At 31.4% G+C, this 20,200-nt stretch overlaps 2 protein-coding genes across 3 annotated transcripts; both read right to left on the minus strand.

Moving 5' to 3' along the window:
- Nucleotides 1-4,396: 4,396 nt before the first annotated feature.
- On the minus strand, nucleotides 4,397-6,212 carry LOC139824064 (F-box/LRR-repeat protein 4-like). The gene is made up of 4 exons (XM_071796552.1): nucleotides 6,056-6,212; nucleotides 5,616-5,967; nucleotides 5,203-5,530; nucleotides 4,397-5,046 (listed from the first exon to the last, which is right to left on the minus strand). Exons 1-4 carry the CDS (start codon nucleotides 6,110-6,112, stop codon nucleotides 4,737-4,739), a joined length of 1,047 nt encoding a protein of 348 aa, XP_071652653.1. The 5' UTR covers nucleotides 6,113-6,212; the 3' UTR covers nucleotides 4,397-4,736.
- A 9,385-nt stretch (nucleotides 6,213-15,597) lies between these two features.
- LOC139824050 (uncharacterized) lies at nucleotides 15,598-17,655 on the minus strand. 2 transcript variants are annotated; one of them, XM_071796536.1, is made up of 4 exons: nucleotides 17,227-17,655; nucleotides 16,801-16,957; nucleotides 16,426-16,530; nucleotides 15,598-16,346 (listed from the first exon to the last, which is right to left on the minus strand). In XM_071796536.1, the coding sequence occupies exons 1-4, from the start codon at nucleotides 17,377-17,379 to the stop codon at nucleotides 15,757-15,759; spliced, it is 1,005 nt and encodes a 334-aa protein (XP_071652637.1). In that variant the 5' UTR covers nucleotides 17,380-17,655; the 3' UTR covers nucleotides 15,598-15,756. The 2 variants fall into 2 exon arrangements, with proteins under 2 accessions (XP_071652637.1, XP_071652636.1); XM_071796535.1 differs by having other exon boundaries at nucleotides 16,426-16,569; nucleotides 17,227-17,649.
- Between the last annotated feature and the right edge of the window lie 2,545 nt (nucleotides 17,656-20,200).

A 20,200-nucleotide genomic window follows, 5' to 3' on the forward strand; every position in this document is an offset into this window, starting at 1 on the left:
ATATAATAAAGTAACACGTTTAATTGTATCAAATTAAAAGTTAATACGTTCAATCATGTTAAATGACATGATTTAAAATGGCAAAGAATGTGTGATAAGAGCTTCAGTTAAAATAACACACTTGGATTTGCAGTGTATATATGAAATGTATGTACGTGACAACCAATCCAGAAACATGTGACAACCAACCCTGGATATGGGGTAAGTTGTCACATTTGCACGACTTTGTTTCGAATTAAATAATTTTTTTGTGTGCAAATATATATATTATAAATCTAATATTTTTTTCTTACACTTAAAAGATGTAGTTACATTATAAAGTAGTATACGATATTATAAATTATTACTAACACACACACACACACACACACACACACACATTTTTCTTAAATTAGTATTTGGAAAAGTGTGACAACCAGCCTCGGTCTTCTCTGTCATATATTTATAATTATAACGTAAAGATTATATGATCTAAGTTTATCTTGCTTCCATTTATATGCTCTTAAAGAAGAACAAACAAAACAAAAATAATCAAAAAAGAATGAAAAACATTATATTTTATAATATTTACAAATGTGTTTTATTTGAATGTATAGAATAAATTGCGTATATGCCGCATTGTATGCATTGTAACATAAATATAAATTGGCGTCTTAAAATATTTCTTATGTACACAGGTATGCGCATTGTTTGTGAGTCTACGTGATCTAAGCATTATCATTTGATCGCTCGTCATGTGAAATGAGAAATTAAGATTTATGCGCTTGTAGTTGCCATAAAAATTAAATTTGAACAGCATATATGTCATTATTAAACAATTAAAATTCGCAATTAAAAAAAAAACAGTTTTTTATAATTTTTCAAAATAGCGAATTATTGCCTGTGTATGAAATATTGCAAACATATGCTTTGTGTTCTTAATGTTAATTTAATTTATGGGAGAGAAGGGTTTTAATGTTTCAACGATAGCTTTGTTTCAGTCCGACATTTAGCGGCTCGCAGTTTTAAATTGGAATATTATATGTTTATTCGTCGATTGTAAGATATACTTACAAAGCACTAAAAACAAGCTTTGCTCGCAAGCCCCTTTTACGAAATTATTAATATCATGCGAAACATGACACATTAATTATTTATATATATATATATATTTTTTTTTTATTTTTATTATTATTTATTATTATAAGATATTATAAATAATTATATATATATATATATATATATATATAAATAATTAGTGTGTCATGTTTCGCATGATATAAATAATTTCGTAAAAGGGGCTTGCGAGCAAAGCTTGTTTTTAGTGCTTTGTAAATATATCTTACAATCGACGAATAAACATATAATATTCCAATATATATATATATATATATATATATATATATATATATATATATATATCATTATAAATAATTAAATATTTTAAAGAAAACCAATTTTATAAAATTTTTTTAATGGAGAAATGTTTTTTGCAATTCTGAAATACTACCACGTGGCAGAAGAACACAGTAGAGCACACGCATGCACGAACACCAAAAAAAATGTAAAATTTAAATTGCTTACGTGTTTGCTACACTTACGCTTATGCTTCTAAGTAAGTGACTGAAATTTTCCAAAATATATTTTTTAATTTGTTTAATGTATCTTTTATCTAATGTTTGATAGAGCGTTATAGCGATCTAACAATCGAATCCAACAAAAGATCACACAGTAACGAAATTTACCGGAAATTTGTGTCGGAAATGAATAAAAGAATTAATCTCTAGTTACTAATTTTTATCGCTTTTTATACTACTTACTGTTTAAAGCAAGGCAGATTTGATTTTTTCCGTATAAAATGAAAAAATCATGAAAGAGAAGAAATGTTGAAGCACGTGGTTAGTAAGCTCATTCTCCTGTGCTGTGTAGGTTCACATATTATATGTATACAAGATTGCCAACTCCAGCGAAATACATGGACCTACATGTGGAATAGTGTTACGTCCAACTCCAGAGATTCAGGTAAATTACCGGAAAGCATAGAAAGACTAGCTAGAGGGTAGGGAGGTATGGAAGGACCTTTATGAAGCTAGCCGAAATTACTAAATTTGACTTAATTTTTAGTTTTTTACTTTCTCTAATTTGTTTCTAAATCATTTGATTATGAGTCCGTTTTTAACGTTTGTAATCAAATAGGTTTTTTGTAATTAATAATTTTATTTTAGTTGTGATGTTCTTAGCCGACACTTTTAGTAATAAACAGATTTGGCGATAACTGATAACTATATAATTAATTGGAAATTGTTTGTGATTTACAAATATTATACATATAACCAGTATTATGTTTGTGAAATAATAATTTTTTTAATTTTTTGCAAAATAAGTTTAATTACTCATGGCTCCTGCGCACAAAAAGTGCGTTGATGCGTTCGTCGTACACTTCGCGCATGTGCAGTACGGTTATTAACTAAACTTATTTTGCAAATAATTAAGAAACTCACAAAGGTAACACTCGTATATTTGTAAATCACCAACGATATTATAATTACAGTTATCGGATATCGCAAAATATGTTTATTACTAAAAGTGTCGGGTGCAGATATCACAACTAAAATAAAATTGTTAATTACAAAAAAAATTGACCACAAACGTTAAAAACGGACTTACAAAATCTATCACAAATTATTTACAAACGAAATTTACAATTAGAAAAGTTAAAAATAATCAAATTTATTAATTTCTGTCGGCTAGCTTCATAGAGGTGTATGGAAAAGGATGCAAGCAGATTAAAGGTATGTACATATAGCGTTTTCTACTAGAAAAACTATCCAGACAACACATAACACTATAAAGGTCCGGTTGCACCAACGTCGCATAATATTTAACTTTAGCTTAACTCATTCTTTATCTCTTTCTAATTGTGCCCTTTGAAAGAGATGACGAGTGACCCAGATAGCCAAGCATGTCTGAGCAAAATCGCGCAAACCTGTGATTGCATATAATGTTGGCAACTTGCCGTATATTTGCTTCAATTGATTTCGAGTAATTTAATATTTGAAGCAACACACAGGCAACATTGGATATATGTATTGCCAGCAATTTATCGGCAAGAGAGCAGCATCAAATTTACTTCGCATTGCCAGCAGTACGACAGCATTGTGTGAAAGACACCTTTATTTGATACTTATTGAAAAAGCCATTATAATAAAGGTAACTTTTTGTCATCTTTTTATGATGCCTTTCAATAAAGACAAAAAGACTTGTTAAAAATATCTTTCCGGCCAATTAAAAATAGTTATTATTTTACAATATTATTTTATATTTATATTAAACATCAAAACTCAATATATGTGTCAATCGAAAAAGTAAAAACTGTTTTATTAAGTTTTATTGTGTTTGCGAGATAATCCGGTTGTAGCTCCGTTAGTAGTCACTGGCTACATTCAGCAGAGGAAACTGTTCTGCAACTGTTGTAAAATTTAGGAATCTGATTTGATGTAGGGAAGACCGGGGCAAACCCGACACAATTTTTTTAAAGGCAATTTTCAACAATTAATTAAAATTTTCAAGCAAATTTAATGGTACACATTTAAAGAGTGTTCCCCCAGGTACAAAATTGCTTAAGGAAGTTTTGCTGTATATCGCTTAGTTTTGCCCCCAGGAAAGGAAAAGTGACGCCAAGACATATTTTTAAATTGAAAAATTCCGGGGCAAACTCGACACTTTGCCTGATCGACACAATTTGATTTGCAACTTATTTTTTATTGTCTGAAACTAAACATACATTGTTTATCGTGTATTTAGAAAGTACAAAAATTCGGAATTAAGTAAAACAATCATTGGAAATAATGAGAACAAAAATTGTTGAACATTCAATTATTTTCATCTAAACTCATATCTGAAAAACAATTTATGCAAGTAAATTCGCGATTAGACGTGAGCACATATTTGTCATGGGCCATATAGCTGCATGACAAGCATCGACTTTGCCCCGAACGTCGTTTTGCATTTTTGTCACTCCAAAAATTTTGAAAATAAGCACTATTATTGGATTCGTTTAGAGCATCAAATTTTCCATCAAAATCACTTATTGATAGATTCGCAAGAGTAAAGCTCGATGAAAGAGTAGAAATTTTCGAGAGATCAGAAAAATTACTTTTCACTATCAAAAACGCTTATGTCGCGTTAAAACTCGTACCATAACTCAGAATGTCACTAAATTCCGTTTATAATACTGGCACATAATGACGCATTTACAGTAGGAAAGGCAAGTTTCTACGATAGATTTAAATTGGCAAAAAGCTTAGTGTCAAGTATGCCCCGATCTCCCCTATACTTTTAGCTTTTACCGGAGCTAAAAGCATACACTAATCAAATTCACGAATTTTGCAAAAGCAGCTTTCTCTGCTGAACGCAACAATTTTCAATTCTCTTCGATTTTGTACATACATATAATGTTTCTGAAAAAATTATTGTTTACCCAGATAGCAACGTGTAGTCTGAATTAATTGTTGTTGGCATTTTGTCGTCAAATCATAGCATGCGTTGTTATACCAGAATATTTCGTTTTTATTTAGACATTAACTTTTTTTACACAATCTAATTTAAGCACCAGACAATTTTTACAAAGTAAGCATAAAATTTCGTAATCATAAAAATAAAAAAAGTAAACATGAGTAAGAATTTAGGTAAATTAATATGTCCTAAAATAGTAGTAATCAAAAACTATTTAAATTATTAGTAAAAACTATCAAATATTATGAGAATGTATAGACGGACACATGCGGATATCTTTTCTTCCATTGCTTAACTAAGCGATCACTAATATCACAGTTTATAAAATAAGACTCTTGCAGTTTTGGACATTGTTCCAAAATAACGGAATATTTATCAGGTGTATGAATTTGCGATTTAAAAATACATAACTTTTTCAAGTTTTTACACTGCGCCAGTAATTCCAACTTGTGATCAGTGAGGACAAAATGACACAAACAAATTTCTTGCAAGTTTTGATAGGAGGAAAGTAATCTAAATAAGCTGATATCAGTATAAGCTGGGTATTTGTATCTGTAACAAAAATCATATAATTAGTACAGTATTTTAATTGCAAAGAGAAAATTCATGTAATTTTTTCCAGATGCTTGCAAGAGAAGCAAACACACAAATTTCAATAAAAAATACAATAATATGTATTTTAAAAGAAAATGTAATAAACACACTTACTGAAAAAGGTTTATTTTTCGTAAATTCTTACAGTCAGCGAAGGCATTGATACCCCGAGATGTAAGATGACGTACTTCCATATTTGAACTTATTACTTCCAAGTCAGGACACGACTTTCCCAACTCAATTAGGACTGCATCTAGGTTTAAGTCTCTTTCAAAATACATTTCCAAATATATCTCACGCATCCGTTGATTTTTGTGCAGTATTTTACAAAGACGTTGCGTTTCTATATGTGTATCAAGAAGATTTAGATACTCCAAACCATTTAGCCTCTCGAGATACGAAAATTCTTCGTCGTCTACGCGACAATGAATTAAAGCCAATTCTGAGAAAAATATGTATTAGTTATATGCAATTTATCCATAACCTTGACAATCATATATACCATATGTATATATGTGTATACATACCTTTCAAATTTGTGCATATCTCTGAAATTTTAAGTAGAGCATGACTATCATCAATTAATTCGCACCTACTTAATTTTAAGTGCGTTAAATGCCTGCCGCAATTATCAATAAACTTTACGAAATCCTTAACATCAAAGTTGCTTGCTGTAAGATCTAACTGTCGCAAATATTTACATCTGGGTGTAAAATAACAAAATATATCGCGTATATATTTGTCAGGTACAATACGTATGTTCAAACGTGTATAGAGTCGAGGGTCTCGTATCAAATCATTGAAGCGTTTATTTACATAATTCAAGCGACATAACGTCATCAAATCCAAGTTTTTTAATATTATTAGTAGTATTTCATCCTGCAAAAGTAAAACATAAAACTTTAATACACGAGCTGACATTGCAATAAATACTATTATGAGAAATAGATTTTTTAGGATACTTTACAGGAAACTCAGACAAACTGCGTGATAGCTCCTTGGATTCATCCGAAGAGAGTTTCATACTTTTTACACAATTCGAATGACTTTTTAATAAAATATGAGGTGAGTTTTTTTCTCCATGAGGTTGCTTATAAGCAGGAATTACTTCCTGAGATTCTTGTTTGCGTTTCAAATTATTCTTATAAAAAGTCTTCCTTTTTATATCGCTGCAAATAACATTCAAACAAATTAATTTTTATTATTAAAAAAAATAAAAAAATATTGATTATTACTTAATATCAATGATTATAACACCTTTTACAAATAACGCAATATTCGGGAAAATTCTGTTGCAGTTGAACTATATCCAAGTGTGCACTTTTTAAATCTGGTGTTAAATTATGAACTTCCTCATGGTGTGAAGAGTACATACAGTTAATTCGTTTTAACAGATTAGTTAAACTCTCGTTAGCATTTCTAGGAAAGATCAATTCTGATGTACCGATAAGCATAACAGCGTCCAGTTTTGTGTAAGATTCAAGTGGACTGTTTCTAAATACTAGTCTGAGCATTTTGGTTTTAAAGTTACACGGGTGCGATAAGGGTGGGGAAAATAATCTTGATGTCGGCGGCACAATCTGAGACGATTCATCCCACAACTTATTCCACTGATTATTAGAATCTTGAGCCAAAATTTGAATTACGCTTCCAGGATTGTATATTTCGTATATAGAGACTCTGATTGGATATACAGCTTCGTGAAACTCGATATCTTCAAAATAGAAAATATAATTACACTCTCTTCTCAACAAAAACATATCTTCTTTAACAATATCTTATTTATCAATTCAAGTATTACATACCAATATATGTATTTTTGTGATACTGCCAGAATGCAAATTTATTAATATACCATCTGATGAAATCATCTTCCTTTTGCCACGGAGATAGTGAGATATCGATCTCTTTCCTCTATATTAAAAAATCGAAATGTGCCAAATAGTCGAAAATCTTGTAGCACAAATTTAGATTACATTGTAAAAAAAATAACAGATAATACTAAGAAATACACATACTTCGACATTGCTTCCTGGTAGATGAAATAGTTCTCCATAGTTTGGTTTGGGTGGCCCAATTATGTCAGGGGCAGTATAAAATATGGTAAGACTCTGATGCCTCGTAGGAACAAATCTTTCCTTCACAAATTGATAGATGAAGTCAACATGTTCCTCCTCTCCTACGGATATTCTGCCCACATAGGGATATCGACTACATCTCTCGCAATATAAAGGTTGACAATAAGATGTCATATTTTCTCTCTAAAAGAAGACAAAAATATGGAGAATAATAATCCTTTCTTTTATAGCATGTGCTAATAAAATGCATATATAGTGAAGGAGACCGGGTAAGTCGTCACAAAATTTATATCTCATCTTAATAGATTAAGTGGCATATTTTTCTTTATAGTGTAGGTTGCTCCTATTGTGTTAGTCGATTGTACAAAATATTTTGTTTCAAAAATTATCACGTGTGATGGTATTTACGAGCACCTTTTAAAAATAGAACCTGGTGAGTAAATTTTTCTTACCTCTATTTTTATTGTTCTGTTGGTTTTTGTAATTACTGGTTGCAATTTAGTCATAAGAAATATTATAGTTTTTCCTGTATTTAGTTAATCGTCATTGCAACATAGTTTATAAATATAACATTCTTCGTTGAAATAACTCTTCGGGGTAAGTTGTCTCAAATGAGATGGGATTCAAAGTTTATGAGAATTATTATTCTTTTATTTATTCAAAGTTTATGAAAGTATTAGAAAGTTAATGAGAATTAATGTTCTTATATTTATTTTAGGTCTATGAGAATTATATTATTAAGTTTATGAAAATTATTTTTTTTTGTTTAATTTATGCTGCAATATATTACTAATTTAAATCTATAAAAGCTGCCACTGATTTTAATAAAATATTAAAACGGAATTTGTCCTATGTTTCCTCAAATTTATATTCTGCTTTATAACATTTTTTTCTATGAAATATATGTAGGTATGTACTTATTTATTATAAATATAATGTATTATATGTATACTTATTTTAAATTTCTAAATATATCTTGCAATATATTATTTTCTAAATCTTAACAATTTTTGGTTACAGCTCTTAGGTCCAACTTCACAAGTGTCGGTTAACTTTTAACGTTAGATTAACTCACTCTTCGTTTTTTTCTAAGGGGACGTTAGAAGGAGACGAAGAGTGAGTTAATCTAATTGTAAGATTAAAAGCTGATCGTTTGATTATGAGTCCGTTTTTAACGTTTGTAATCAAATAGTTTTTTTGATTAACCAACACTTGTGAAAATGGGGCTTAAAGAAGAACAAACAAAACAAAAATAATTAAAAATGAATGAAGAACATTATATTTCATGATATTTACAAATATGTTTTATTTGAATGTATAAAATAAATTGCGTATATGCCGCATTGTATGTAACATAAATATAAATTGGCGTCTTAAAATTCTTATGTACACAGATATGCGCACTGTTTGTGTGTGTACGTGATTTAAGCATTATCATTTGACCGCTTGTCATGTGAAAAGAAAAATTAAGGTTTATGTGCTCGTGTTTGCCATAAAAATTAAATTTTAACAGCATATATGTCATTATTAAACAATTAAAAAAAAAAAGTTTCTTATAATTTTTCAAAATAGTGAAGTATTGCCTTTTGTATGAAATATTGCAAACATATGCTTTGAGTTCTTCTTTTTAACAAAAAAATTTAACTTAAATAATATATTTATATTATAATAAGTTAACACAAGAACATATTTACATATATATCATTATAAATAAATAAATATTTTAAATTATTTAACACTTTTTTTAAATGGAGAAATGTTTTTTGTTAATCTGAGATATCGCAAGCTCTGTGTTCTACCACCACGTGGTAGAAGAACACAGAGCACATGCATGCACGAACACCAAAGAAAAAAAATTGTAAAATTTATAATTTGCTCACGCGTTCGCTACACTTTATACGCTTACGCTTCTAAGTGAGTAAAATTTTTCAAAATGTATTTTTTGATTTGTTTGATATATATATTTTATCTAATGTTTGATACAGGTTATAGCGATTTAACAATCAAATCCAACAAAGGATCACACAGTGAATAAAGAGAATTACCGGAAAATTGTCTTGGAAATGAATAAAAGAATTAATCTCCAGTTACTAATTTTTATCGCTTTTCATATTACTTACTGTTTATCAGCAAGACAGATTTGATTTTTTCCGTATAAAATGAAAAAATTATGAAAGAAAAGAAAAGTTGGAACATGTTTTTGGTGAGGAGCTCATACTTCTGTGTAGATCCACATCTATGTATATTATATACAAGACTGCCAACTCCTATGAAATATAATGGACCTACATGTGGAATAGTGTTACATCCCAAACCTAGAGATTCAGGTGAATTACTGGAAAGCAAAGAAAGGTAGAGGATGGAGGTATGAAAAGACCTCTACGAAGCTATAGCCGAAATTACTAAATTTGACTTAATTTTTATCTTCTCTAAGTGTATTTTGTTTGTAAATCGTTTGATTATGAGTCCGTTTTTAACGTTTGTAATCAAATAGTTTTTTTGTAGTTACCAATTTTATTTTAGTTGTGATATCTGCAGCCGACACTTTTAGTAATAAACAGATTTGGCGATAACTGATAACTATAATTAATTGGAAATCGTTTGTGATTTACAAATATACCAGTCGTATTATGTTTGTGAATTAATAAATTGTGCATGCGCGAAGTTTACTTAGGGCTCCTGTGCACAAAAAACGCATCGATGCGTTTGTCGTGCACTTCGTACATGTGCAGTACAGTTATTAACTAAACTTATTTTGCAAATAATTAAGAACTTTATTAACTCACAAAGGTAACACTCGTATATTTGTAAATCACCAACGATATTATAATTACAGTTATCGGTTATCGCAAAATCTGTTTATTACTGAAAGTGTCGGCTGCAGATATCACGACTAAAATAAAATTATTAATTACAAAAAAACTATTTGATCACAAACGTTAAAAACAGACTTACTAATTAATCACAAATAATTTACAAACAAAATACACTAGCGTTTTCCATTTATTGACTCGTCCTAATTCGGGTCCAACTTGGGTCAGATTAAAAAATCGGAAAAATGATAATAAAATATGATAATATGCCACGATAATGCGCTAAAAATTTTTGATGGAGGTTAAGAAACGCTTTCTGCCATGCTAGTTTAGAGTCGAGTCAACAAATCGAAAACGCTATGAAAAGTTAAAAATAATCGAATTTAGTAATTTCGACTAGCTTTATAGAGGTGTATGGAAAAGAATGCAAGCACATTGGTATATTATACATATAACGTTTTCTACTAGAAAAACCTAGACAACACATATAACACTTAGGTCCAGTTTCACAAGTGTCGGATAACTTTTAACCTTATTAGATTAACTCACTCTTTGTCTCTTTCTAAGGGGGATGTTAGAAGGAGACGAAGAGTGAATTAATCTAAGATTAAAAGTTAACCGACACTAGGCCTAAGGGCCATTTCGACCAAACTCCGATTAACTTAATCGCTGATTAATTAGTCCATTGAAAATGACCAATTACATTTGTCAATTTATTTAATGATCAAATGCGATTGGTCATTTCCAATGGACTAATCAACGATTAAGTTAATTGAGAGTTTGGTCGAAGTAGCCCTAAAAGATAACGAAAACGATGCCTTTCTTTAAGATATCTTTTTGACAAAGCGAAAAGATGTGTGAAAGACACCTTTTGATCTTATTGAAAAAGTTATAAAAAAGATATCTTTTCGTCATCTTTTTTATACTGTGTTTCAATAAAAACAAAAAACCGTGTTAAAAATATTTTTCCGGCTAATCAAAAAATAGTTATTATCCTATTTTATTATTTTATATTTATATTGAACATCAAAACTCAATGTATCGGTCGAAAAAGTAAAAACTCTTTTATTGAGTCTTATTATGCTTGTAAGATAATCATCCGCTCGAAGCCCGTTAGTAGTCACTGGCTGCGTTCAGCAGAGAAATCTGTTTTGCAACTGTTGTAAAATTTGTGAATCTGATCGGTGAGTGGTTTTAATTTTGGCTAAACAAAGCTAAAAGTATACACTAATTAAATTCACGAATCTTAGGCCGGTATTCATAGTCAGATTTTATTTTAAGACCGTCTTAAGTAATATCTTAAGATGCTAATACGGCTCTATGATTGGTTAATGACATCTTAAGATTGTATTTAAGACGGTCTTAAATATAAGAACCGACTGTGAATACCGCGGCCTTACAGCAGTTGCAAAACAACTTTCTCTATATACTGCTGAATGCAGCTATTGTGACATGTCAGAAGCGAGAAATGATACACTGAGAATTTTTGCGTGTCATTTTTAAATTACGAGATATTTGGATGAAAAAACACTTTTGTTGCTTATATTTTATTTTATCCAGAGAGAAATACTAAAATAATAAATATTAAGTGTTTGAGATCGCAAACTTAGCATCGCGACAAAGTCGCGTTCGGCTGCATGTCAGCACATGCACGCTTGCAGTAAATTTCGATCTAATATTTTATGAAGTGAAAGTGACTAATGTTCGCGAAAAATGTCGCATATAAGAATTGTCACGGAAATATTCGGTATAGCATGGATCTTTCGGGATTAGCTTTCTAGAAACTTTAACATTGTTATCGATAATAAAGTCAAACAACAACGCTAGAACAAAGGAACGATCCATGCTATACACAAAGCACTCGAAAACAGGTGACGACCCCGTCGGGTCGCCACGTGAAATCGGTGACGTCGGCTCCATGACGCAGGACTCCGACGGCCAATCACCCTCCCGAAATTCTGAGAAATCTGCAGGGAGGGAGTTTCGCCTCGGAGGTGTTAAAAGGACCGTCGCTACGCCGCGGAAACGATTTCGCTCGCAGATCATAGAAAACCCGCTTTCGTACTCCGCTTTGCACACCGCTGTTCCGCGTTTTAAACGTTTTCGCCACATCGCTAGCCGTAGCTTCTGTGCGCGTTCCACGGCTTTCTTGGAAAAAGGGAAAGAACTGTAAATACTTGTACATATTAGACATTATTAAATATATCTGTTTATTTTTCAATTCGGTACTTGTTCCTTGCTTTTGTGGTTACCTCGCGCTATCTCGCGCAACCGCGTGCTCTCGAACATTAAGTTTTAACAGTATACATACTGCCGAGTATACTTGGTTGATTTGTCATATTATACACACATACACATTTATTATATATATAATTATTACATTAAAAATTTACTAATAGTTTCTAAAATCATTTTAAGCAAAAGCTTTTTACTCACATATGCAGTTTTCAAATTTATTGCATGTGAAAGACAGTTATTATATCTACTACGTCATAAATACTTATATATAAGTGTCCGACTAGTGTCCTAATAACATTTACTAAAGGCGCTACTAAATTTATTATTAAAGTATTTCAGAAACGATTGACTGCCTGCATCTAAATAGGTGTACCATTATATTCGGAGGAACTTTCTTTATAAATCCTGTTAAGCTTCATCGAAATCGGTGGAGTTTAGTTCTGAGCCTTCCCTTGTTAGTAAATAAGACCGTCACTCACAAATGTGTCCATGGAGAGTCTGTGCGGCGAGATATCGGGCTATTTCTAATTCTATTATATTCTTCAGTCTTTTCTACTTTTATTTTATGTATAATTCTTTAAGATTTGGTTGATTATACCTAGCTTCATATGCGATCAAAGATTCATATATAGACTACTTTTAAGTGTGCGAGTTAGGAATTTGCACATTGCTTTCTCGCCATTTTTAAGTGTGCAAATTAGGATTTTGCACATTGCGTTCTCACCATTTTATTTTGCTTATAAAGCTTTCTCTATGAGGAAGCCAAACTTTATGAAAACGCAATGACAAAAACCATATGGTCCTGTCCATATGGTTTTTGTCATTGCGTTTTCATAAAGTTTGGCTTCATTAATTATGTAACGAGCGTCAAATATCGTTATATGTATAAACAAAATTTAAAAAATCTGATTAAAACACATAACATTTTAATATTACACAGACATCGCTATTGTTATATATTAATGAATGGAAATATTATTAAATCAAAATCAAGCAAAGATGTAGGTTTACTTAATGCACGTTTTTGCATAAAATTGATAACGTAAGAAAATTAAAATATATAACAATATACATTTGGAATTTCTCATAAACTTCGAAACTTATCTTCTTTATTTCATTTATCTTGTCTCTTTTTGTAAAATCATTATATGTATAGGTAAACGTATGTATTCTTCAATACATCACAAAATTGTGTATGTCATAAAACATTGATCTGATAATATCGATATTCAGTATTCTTCATGGAATTCTATTATTAATTAATATTATATTTGGTCAATTTTAACTAATAAATTATGTAATGTTGTGTACACACATTTACATATATAAATACACATATAATTTTATGAGTTTAGATAATTATATATAAATTATTTATGTAAATGTGTGAACATATTTTCATATAATTATAACATAAGAAAAACGTATTTGCTGAAACAACACACACACCGTCACACACACACACACACACACAATTTTTATACATTAATTCAAATACTCTTTCGACAAAGGATTGCGATTCCTCGTCGAATATTTGATGATCGATCGATACCCTTATTCGTAGGCTATAACTACATTAAGAAATTGACTGCAGTCGTAATTTTCACAATAAACATATAAAAATATAAGTCGTTGGATTCGACTTTTCGAGCCCTATTGATTGGTGTTATTTTTGTAGGGAGTTTTTATTTAAAAAAATTGTGTGTGATTCCCCCTTTTTTTCGAAATCCAGTACGGAAGGGTACGCCGCGGTTCTATCGCGCTGAAAATCATTTCAAAGTAACCCCGCATTAAAGAACATTTTTTGATTTTTCGTCTAACTTTGAAAGTTCCAGAGATATCCGCGCGGATATACAATATGTTATTGTATACTTTTCTGGAAATTGCTTTAAATCTGTTCTATTTATATACTTTATCCATTTCTGAAAATTGAGACCTTAGAGAACATTACAAAGCGTGAGCTTTGTGCATGCCATTCTCAAACATTATATATTTTTAATAACATATATGCACATACCTGCGCATATAATTAATTATATACATATATGTATTTACTTCTTTAATTCTTACATAACCCTTACAGAAAAGTATTACTGACTAAATACTTAAAATCTCAGTGATTTAATACTGTCAATATTTATTTGGGAAATACTGGGAAAATACTGGTAGTGATAAGTATTATAGGTAGTGATTAATACTACACAGAACTACTGGTGCTTAGTATTGAATTACTCACCGATATTTCGATTTCCGATATTTACCCGGCATAAAAAAAAATTATTTTTTTTTCGAAATTTTATTACTATTTTATAACTAAATTTGTTTCTTAAGATGCAGTCTATAATTATAAATATTTTCTCGTATTTGAAAAACACTTACCTTGGTGGGATCGAACTCGGGACCACGGTCTTACATACAGGTCTGGAAACTCCTGTGTTTTTAAGTGGTGGGGGGTGTCACCGTTAGTGAGGCACGTAGACCCCAGTATTGGAGCAAACCTATCGGACGGACGGGAAACTGAGCCTACCATTTCAAATGGTGGTGATCGTGTGTCAAAATAATTCGAAATCAGTGGAAATCTTTGAAACTTGTATGAGTGAAAGTTAACATAAATTGTAAATACAATGCCAAAAGCGTGCATTGTGCCGAATTGCTGGAAGAAATTTAAGGACAATACAGAAAAATGTTCCGTTTTTAAAGTGCCTCAGGACGAAGAATTGCGTAAAAAATGGGAATCTGCAATTCCCGGCATTGCAGTATTGAAATCGTCGCAACATGTGTGTGAGCGTCATTTTGAGCCAACGTGCATCGTGCGAAAATTAGAGAAGCGTGGTCCAGATGGAAAAATTCTCATTGATGTAAGTGTGAATTATTTAAACAGTTTTGTCGATTGCATTTTCGCATTTGCATAAGGTTATGTATTAATTATAAAGAATTATATACAATTATATAAAATTATATATCAAAGGTATTATATATATCAATGTACAAAGGTATATAATATATATATATACAATTATACATACATACATATATACATATATACATACATACATATTATATATGTATATATATAATTAAGGCCGCAGTCCGATTCACACTCAGAGCGCTATTGGCATTAGAGCTCTAGATTATAAGAGTAGCGCAAAAGTCGGACATGTTGGTACTAAAAGGGCGCGAAAAATTTGAACGAGACATGTAAACCGTTTTACGCTCACTGCCAATATGGAACATTTATAGTATACGTAACATATATAAATGTATTATAAATTTGTTTTGTGGTATGTACATATCTATTTGCAGTGAATATTGAAACGCAGTAATTATTATATTTTTAATGCACTCTGTATGATATTCAGGATAATGAAATAAAAAAAGTCTTGAAATTTTATAATTTTATTTTGAATCACATATAAATTATATTGTATCTTTGTACTTATGTTGTGTCTTTGGTATGTTTATATATATATTTGTACTTATATTTAATGTTTATCACATTATATGTTATCACAAGTGTAATTACTTGTTTACAGCATTTCTCATGCCAACGATCTCTTGCTTCCACACTTCGAAGATTTATTACGAACTATTGTATTGCTAAATTTACGCACGATGAAATGAATGCGTGAAAAAAGATATGCTTTCAAGATATGCTTTCCAACAGAATGGCACGGTGGAAATTTGTATTTAATACAAAGCGGCAGCAACGTTTCTAACATTTCAGAGAATGTAACTACACCTGACAGAATTTCTTCTTCACGTTTTCGAAATATGAACTCTGCATTTTGTAAAAAACAATAAACCAATTCGCTACAAAATATTAGCCCTGAATTTTTGTCAAAAGTGTCTGGTCGAGAGTAATTGCTTAGATCAGTGAGAACCTGTACACGAGAAATATCACACGAAGTAGATTTCAATAAAGCCGATTTGCACGTTTCGCATCGTATGCGATGCCTATTTATAACCGTTCGTACAACTGCTCCACTAAGTTTATATAAAGATTGATCTTCTTCTTGTTGCTTTATTTTCGCTTTAACCTTGTAGTTTTTCTTACGTAGTAATTGTATTTTTCCAAGTAATTCCTGTTTCTCAATGTCAATCGAATGTTCTGGTATTGGACGTGGCAATTCTATAATAACATTTAAAGCAATTAAAAATACATTACAATATTAAGATACTGAGAGTTGATTAAAAATTAATTATTTTACTTGTTCTTGAGAAATCTACAGAACATGGTGCATCGGGTATAATGTGCGATTCTGTAGAAGGATCATTATTAGTTGAAGATGATGCATCCGGTATAATGTGCGATTCTGTAGAAGGATCATTATTAGTTGAAGATGGCCCATCATCTGGAAAATTTGCAGTGCATAATACATTTATATATATATACAGCATTAATATTGTACTTTCATTCAATATTATCTTTAGATATATTATGTAACCAGATAGGAAAACTGGGCAAATATTGGACAATAATTGCAGCATTCACAATTTTATCCAAATTTTGTCACCACATCTTTTACTATCAGGGTACATTCATTTAAAAGTGCACATACATGCATTAAAATATAAACATTTACCCATGCATGGTGTATCACTTCCCATGTTACCAATTAGCGAATCTCTGTTTTGTGACTCTTCACATCTATATTTGAATATAGATGGAACAGCATTGCATTTCAGTTTTCTTAATCCGTCTATTCTATTTTGTTCATACTGATCAGGAGTAAAATGATCCTGGAAAATGCAGTAACGTCATTTATTTAATTCATTTACGTAATTTATCGTGCATTCTGTAATCATAAATTTTTATTTCTGTCTGCATTATGATTACGATGCTTTCATTATCTAATTATCTATTATCCGACTAATTCGTAAGCTACATATAAATATAAATATATATATATTATTAAGCATTATAATAAATATACTATCTACTTTCTACATAGTACAAGAAATATCCTATAATATATATTATAAAATACTACAAAATTTCACTGTAATACCTCACAGAGTCTGCAGTTGTTGTTCGGCGTCCAGCTTTTTCGTCCGATTCTGCGAACCCATTCAGCTCTCCGAACTGAATCAGTTGGTAACCGATGTAACATTTTTCCTGTACCTTGCTGCGAAAAGCAACCGTCTGCACAACACTGCGGCATTTTGTACAAAATAATTTTTTCGCATTCTTTTCGTCACACACAATCGGAATCAGACCACAATCACCACATCAAACAGGTTATGTTGTCCTCGTGATGTCTTCTTCCTTCATATGGCACTGTCTTTGTCATGTCGAGAAAGAGTGAGAAAGAGCATGGTGTAGAAAGAGATAGACGATACCGACATGGCGGTCGACCAATAGGAACACGCGGTTGTCGGCATTTGCAAGGATCAAAGGTTTCGGACTTTTGCGCTACTCTTATAATCTAGAGCTCTAATTGGCATCATTCTATCTTTATCATTCATTAGGCATAAACAAGGATAGAATAACGCCAATAGCGCTTTGAACATGCATCGGAACGCGGCCTAATTTGATTGGCTCACCCCTAGGTTCGCCATTTTGCCTCACTATCTGAGTCACTCCCCACCCTACAAGTTTCCAGACCTGTATGTAAGACCGTGCTCGGGACCTCTGGATCGTGAGCCAACTGCCTTACGTGGTAGACTACTTCTTAATTTGATGTAAGTGTTATATATAGTCTACATGTGTCATAACCAGCGCAAATATATAATTTTTCAAAAATTATCTTAAGAAACAAATTCAGTTTAAAAAGAGTAATAAAATTTTGAATTGGATATTAAAATGATATCCTCAGTACTATTTCAAAACTTGTACACTTTTATCACGACGAATTAGTACAGACCTTCATATAAAATGTATTTGTGCCTTACTTTTATCTCTTTTCCTTAATATTATCAGGAATTACCCTGCATTATAATGTTTCTATACAAATTGTAGTACTGGTCAGTGATTAATTTCACATGGAATATTCAGTTCAGTACTTGAGTATTAATATTAAAATACTGGCCAGTGATTTATTACACATGGAATCCTTGGTTCAGTACTTCAGTACTAACATTGAAATACTCATCAGTAATTCAACACAAGTATTTATTACACAAGTATTTTTCACCTAGTATTAAATGCTTTCTCATCAGAAATTTAATACTAAGTATTCAATACTCGTCCTGTATTAAATACTACTTTCATAAATTACTGACCAGTAATAAAATACTATGCAATACTTGGATCACAGTGATTCAAGTACTAATAAATACTTAATTTTAGTATTATTAATACACAAAATAAGTATTTATTACTAACCAGCTAGTAATACTTTTTTGTAAGGGAAATTCGTGCTAAAGTAACGCCCGAAAGCCACACTGGAGTTTCAGAGATCCCAACGATATTTTGGAACTTTTGGACGTTTAGAACTATCAGTTATATTTTTTAATATGTATTTTTTGGTAATAATTGTTTTCTTTTACAAATTTTGAGATTACCGCAATAATTCTTAGAAAATTTACGATCTGAAGAAAAATAAATAGCAATTAAAATATGATGATTTTTTCGAAACTTATGAGCAAAAAATGGCTGCAATGGGGTCGTGAGGGTCTTATAGATCTCAAGGGGCTTATGCAGCGAATGCAAAAAATAAGTGTGGCCTGCAAGAGTTGTGTAAAAGTTTTTATTACAGCATACTAAAATAAAACTGCCAAATATCTTCTATTAAACGCAATTTTTATTTTCTACGATACCATGTTATGTATTTTTCGATATGCGCATTATGTATATCTTGTTCAGTTCTTGTTTGGACGATAATTCATTGGCTACACGTATTGAGAATTTAACTTCTTTCAGAAAATTTTTTTGCATAATTTGTGTTTTAAATATCAAAATTCACACTTTTGTCTTTCGATTTTTTTTGAAAAGCGATTGTAATCAAAAGAAAAAATAGTAAATCGAAAAAAATTCTAGCGGTCATAATATATATACTTCTCATCTAATCATCTAATCATCTAATCATCAATCGGTGGATTACAATCGACTAACGTTCCTCAAATTTAAATGTACAATTGTCAGTGCAGTGTACTTTCTTGGCATGTGGTATAAATATGAACATACTAAAGAAATAAGATTGACAATCGCAAGAAAATTGTTGGGAGAAGACTTTGAACGAGCAATAAGTTCCCGCCCTTCTAGAGGGCAGCCCCCGGTTGGCGGCGCGACTCGGCGCGCCACGCGTGCGTGCGGGCATCAGTGGTGCTCACAAGAGCCTCGGCCACCGTTGTGTTCAGACGTGTTGGTTACGGTTTAGTTACATAGTGTGATATACTTATATATAATAAAGACAGTATTCAGAGTGTATAAAGATCAAGATTGTTGTGTACCCTGCTCATCTCACCACATTTCAAGTCGTCCCTGATTATATTTCCAATAGGTTATGGGCCCAGGGCACGATTCCCCTGCGTGAGGAACATAGCACGAAAGTGTATATACGAAGTGTGTGAGACGCCGGCGAAGGGCATAGAAAGAGATAGAAGCATCTAGAAGATTAGAGGGTAAGTAAATAATATTCCTCGTTGCTGACGAGCAAAACGAGAGAATTCTCAGTTAATAAGAATGTTCGTTCGATAAATACTGTTACAAGGAGATAGATGTTTTTGCCATTTTTCTCGAGAAATAGAAATAGAGGTAATAATGGTAATAGAGAATTAGAGAATTAGAGAATAGATGTGTACAGTGTAATAAAGAAGTAGAGAATAATGAAGGAAAAAAAGATAGAAAAATGCCGTTTGGTAACAGGCCGGCGACGTGCGCGTGCAAGTCCGATCGTGAACGGCGAGAGTCATTTCTTTTGGCGCGCGGAATTTTTGGCGCGCGGAACTTGTTGCCGGGCGCGCACGAACACATAATCGATTTCAACTAACAAAATGGCATCGATGCAACATTATGATACACGCATAGATGTATGTACATGC

The sequence above is a fragment of the Temnothorax longispinosus genome, unplaced genomic scaffold (assembly GCF_030848805.1).
Source record: "Temnothorax longispinosus isolate EJ_2023e unplaced genomic scaffold, Tlon_JGU_v1 HiC_scaffold_25, whole genome shotgun sequence".
Classification (NCBI taxonomy): domain Eukaryota; kingdom Metazoa; phylum Arthropoda; class Insecta; order Hymenoptera; family Formicidae; genus Temnothorax; species Temnothorax longispinosus.

Excerpts from the sequence above, each read along its gene's own strand:
- LOC139824064 (XM_071796552.1), bottom strand. The coding sequence starts at position 6,112 with ATGAAACTCTCTTCGGATGAATCCAAGGAGCTATCACGCAGTTTGTCT. Across the intron at positions 5,968-6,055 it reads GCAGTTTGTCTGAGTTTCCT|GATGAAATACTACTAATAAT; the intron begins GTAAAGTATCCT and ends TTACTTTTGCAG. Across the intron at positions 5,531-5,615 it reads GATATGCACAAATTTGAAAG|AATTGGCTTTAATTCATTGT; the intron begins GTATGTATACAC and ends TATTTTTCTCAG.
- LOC139824050 (XM_071796535.1), bottom strand. The coding sequence starts at position 17,379 with ATGCCGCAGTGTTGTGCAGACGGTTGCTTTTCGCAGCAAGGTACAGGA. Across the intron at positions 16,570-16,800 it reads AAGTGATACACCATGCATGG|ATGATGGGCCATCTTCAACT; the intron begins GTAAATGTTTAT and ends CAAATTTTCCAG. Across the intron at positions 16,347-16,425 it reads TGTAGATTTCTCAAGAACAA|AATTGCCACGTCCAATACCA; the intron begins GTAAAATAATTA and ends ATGTTATTATAG.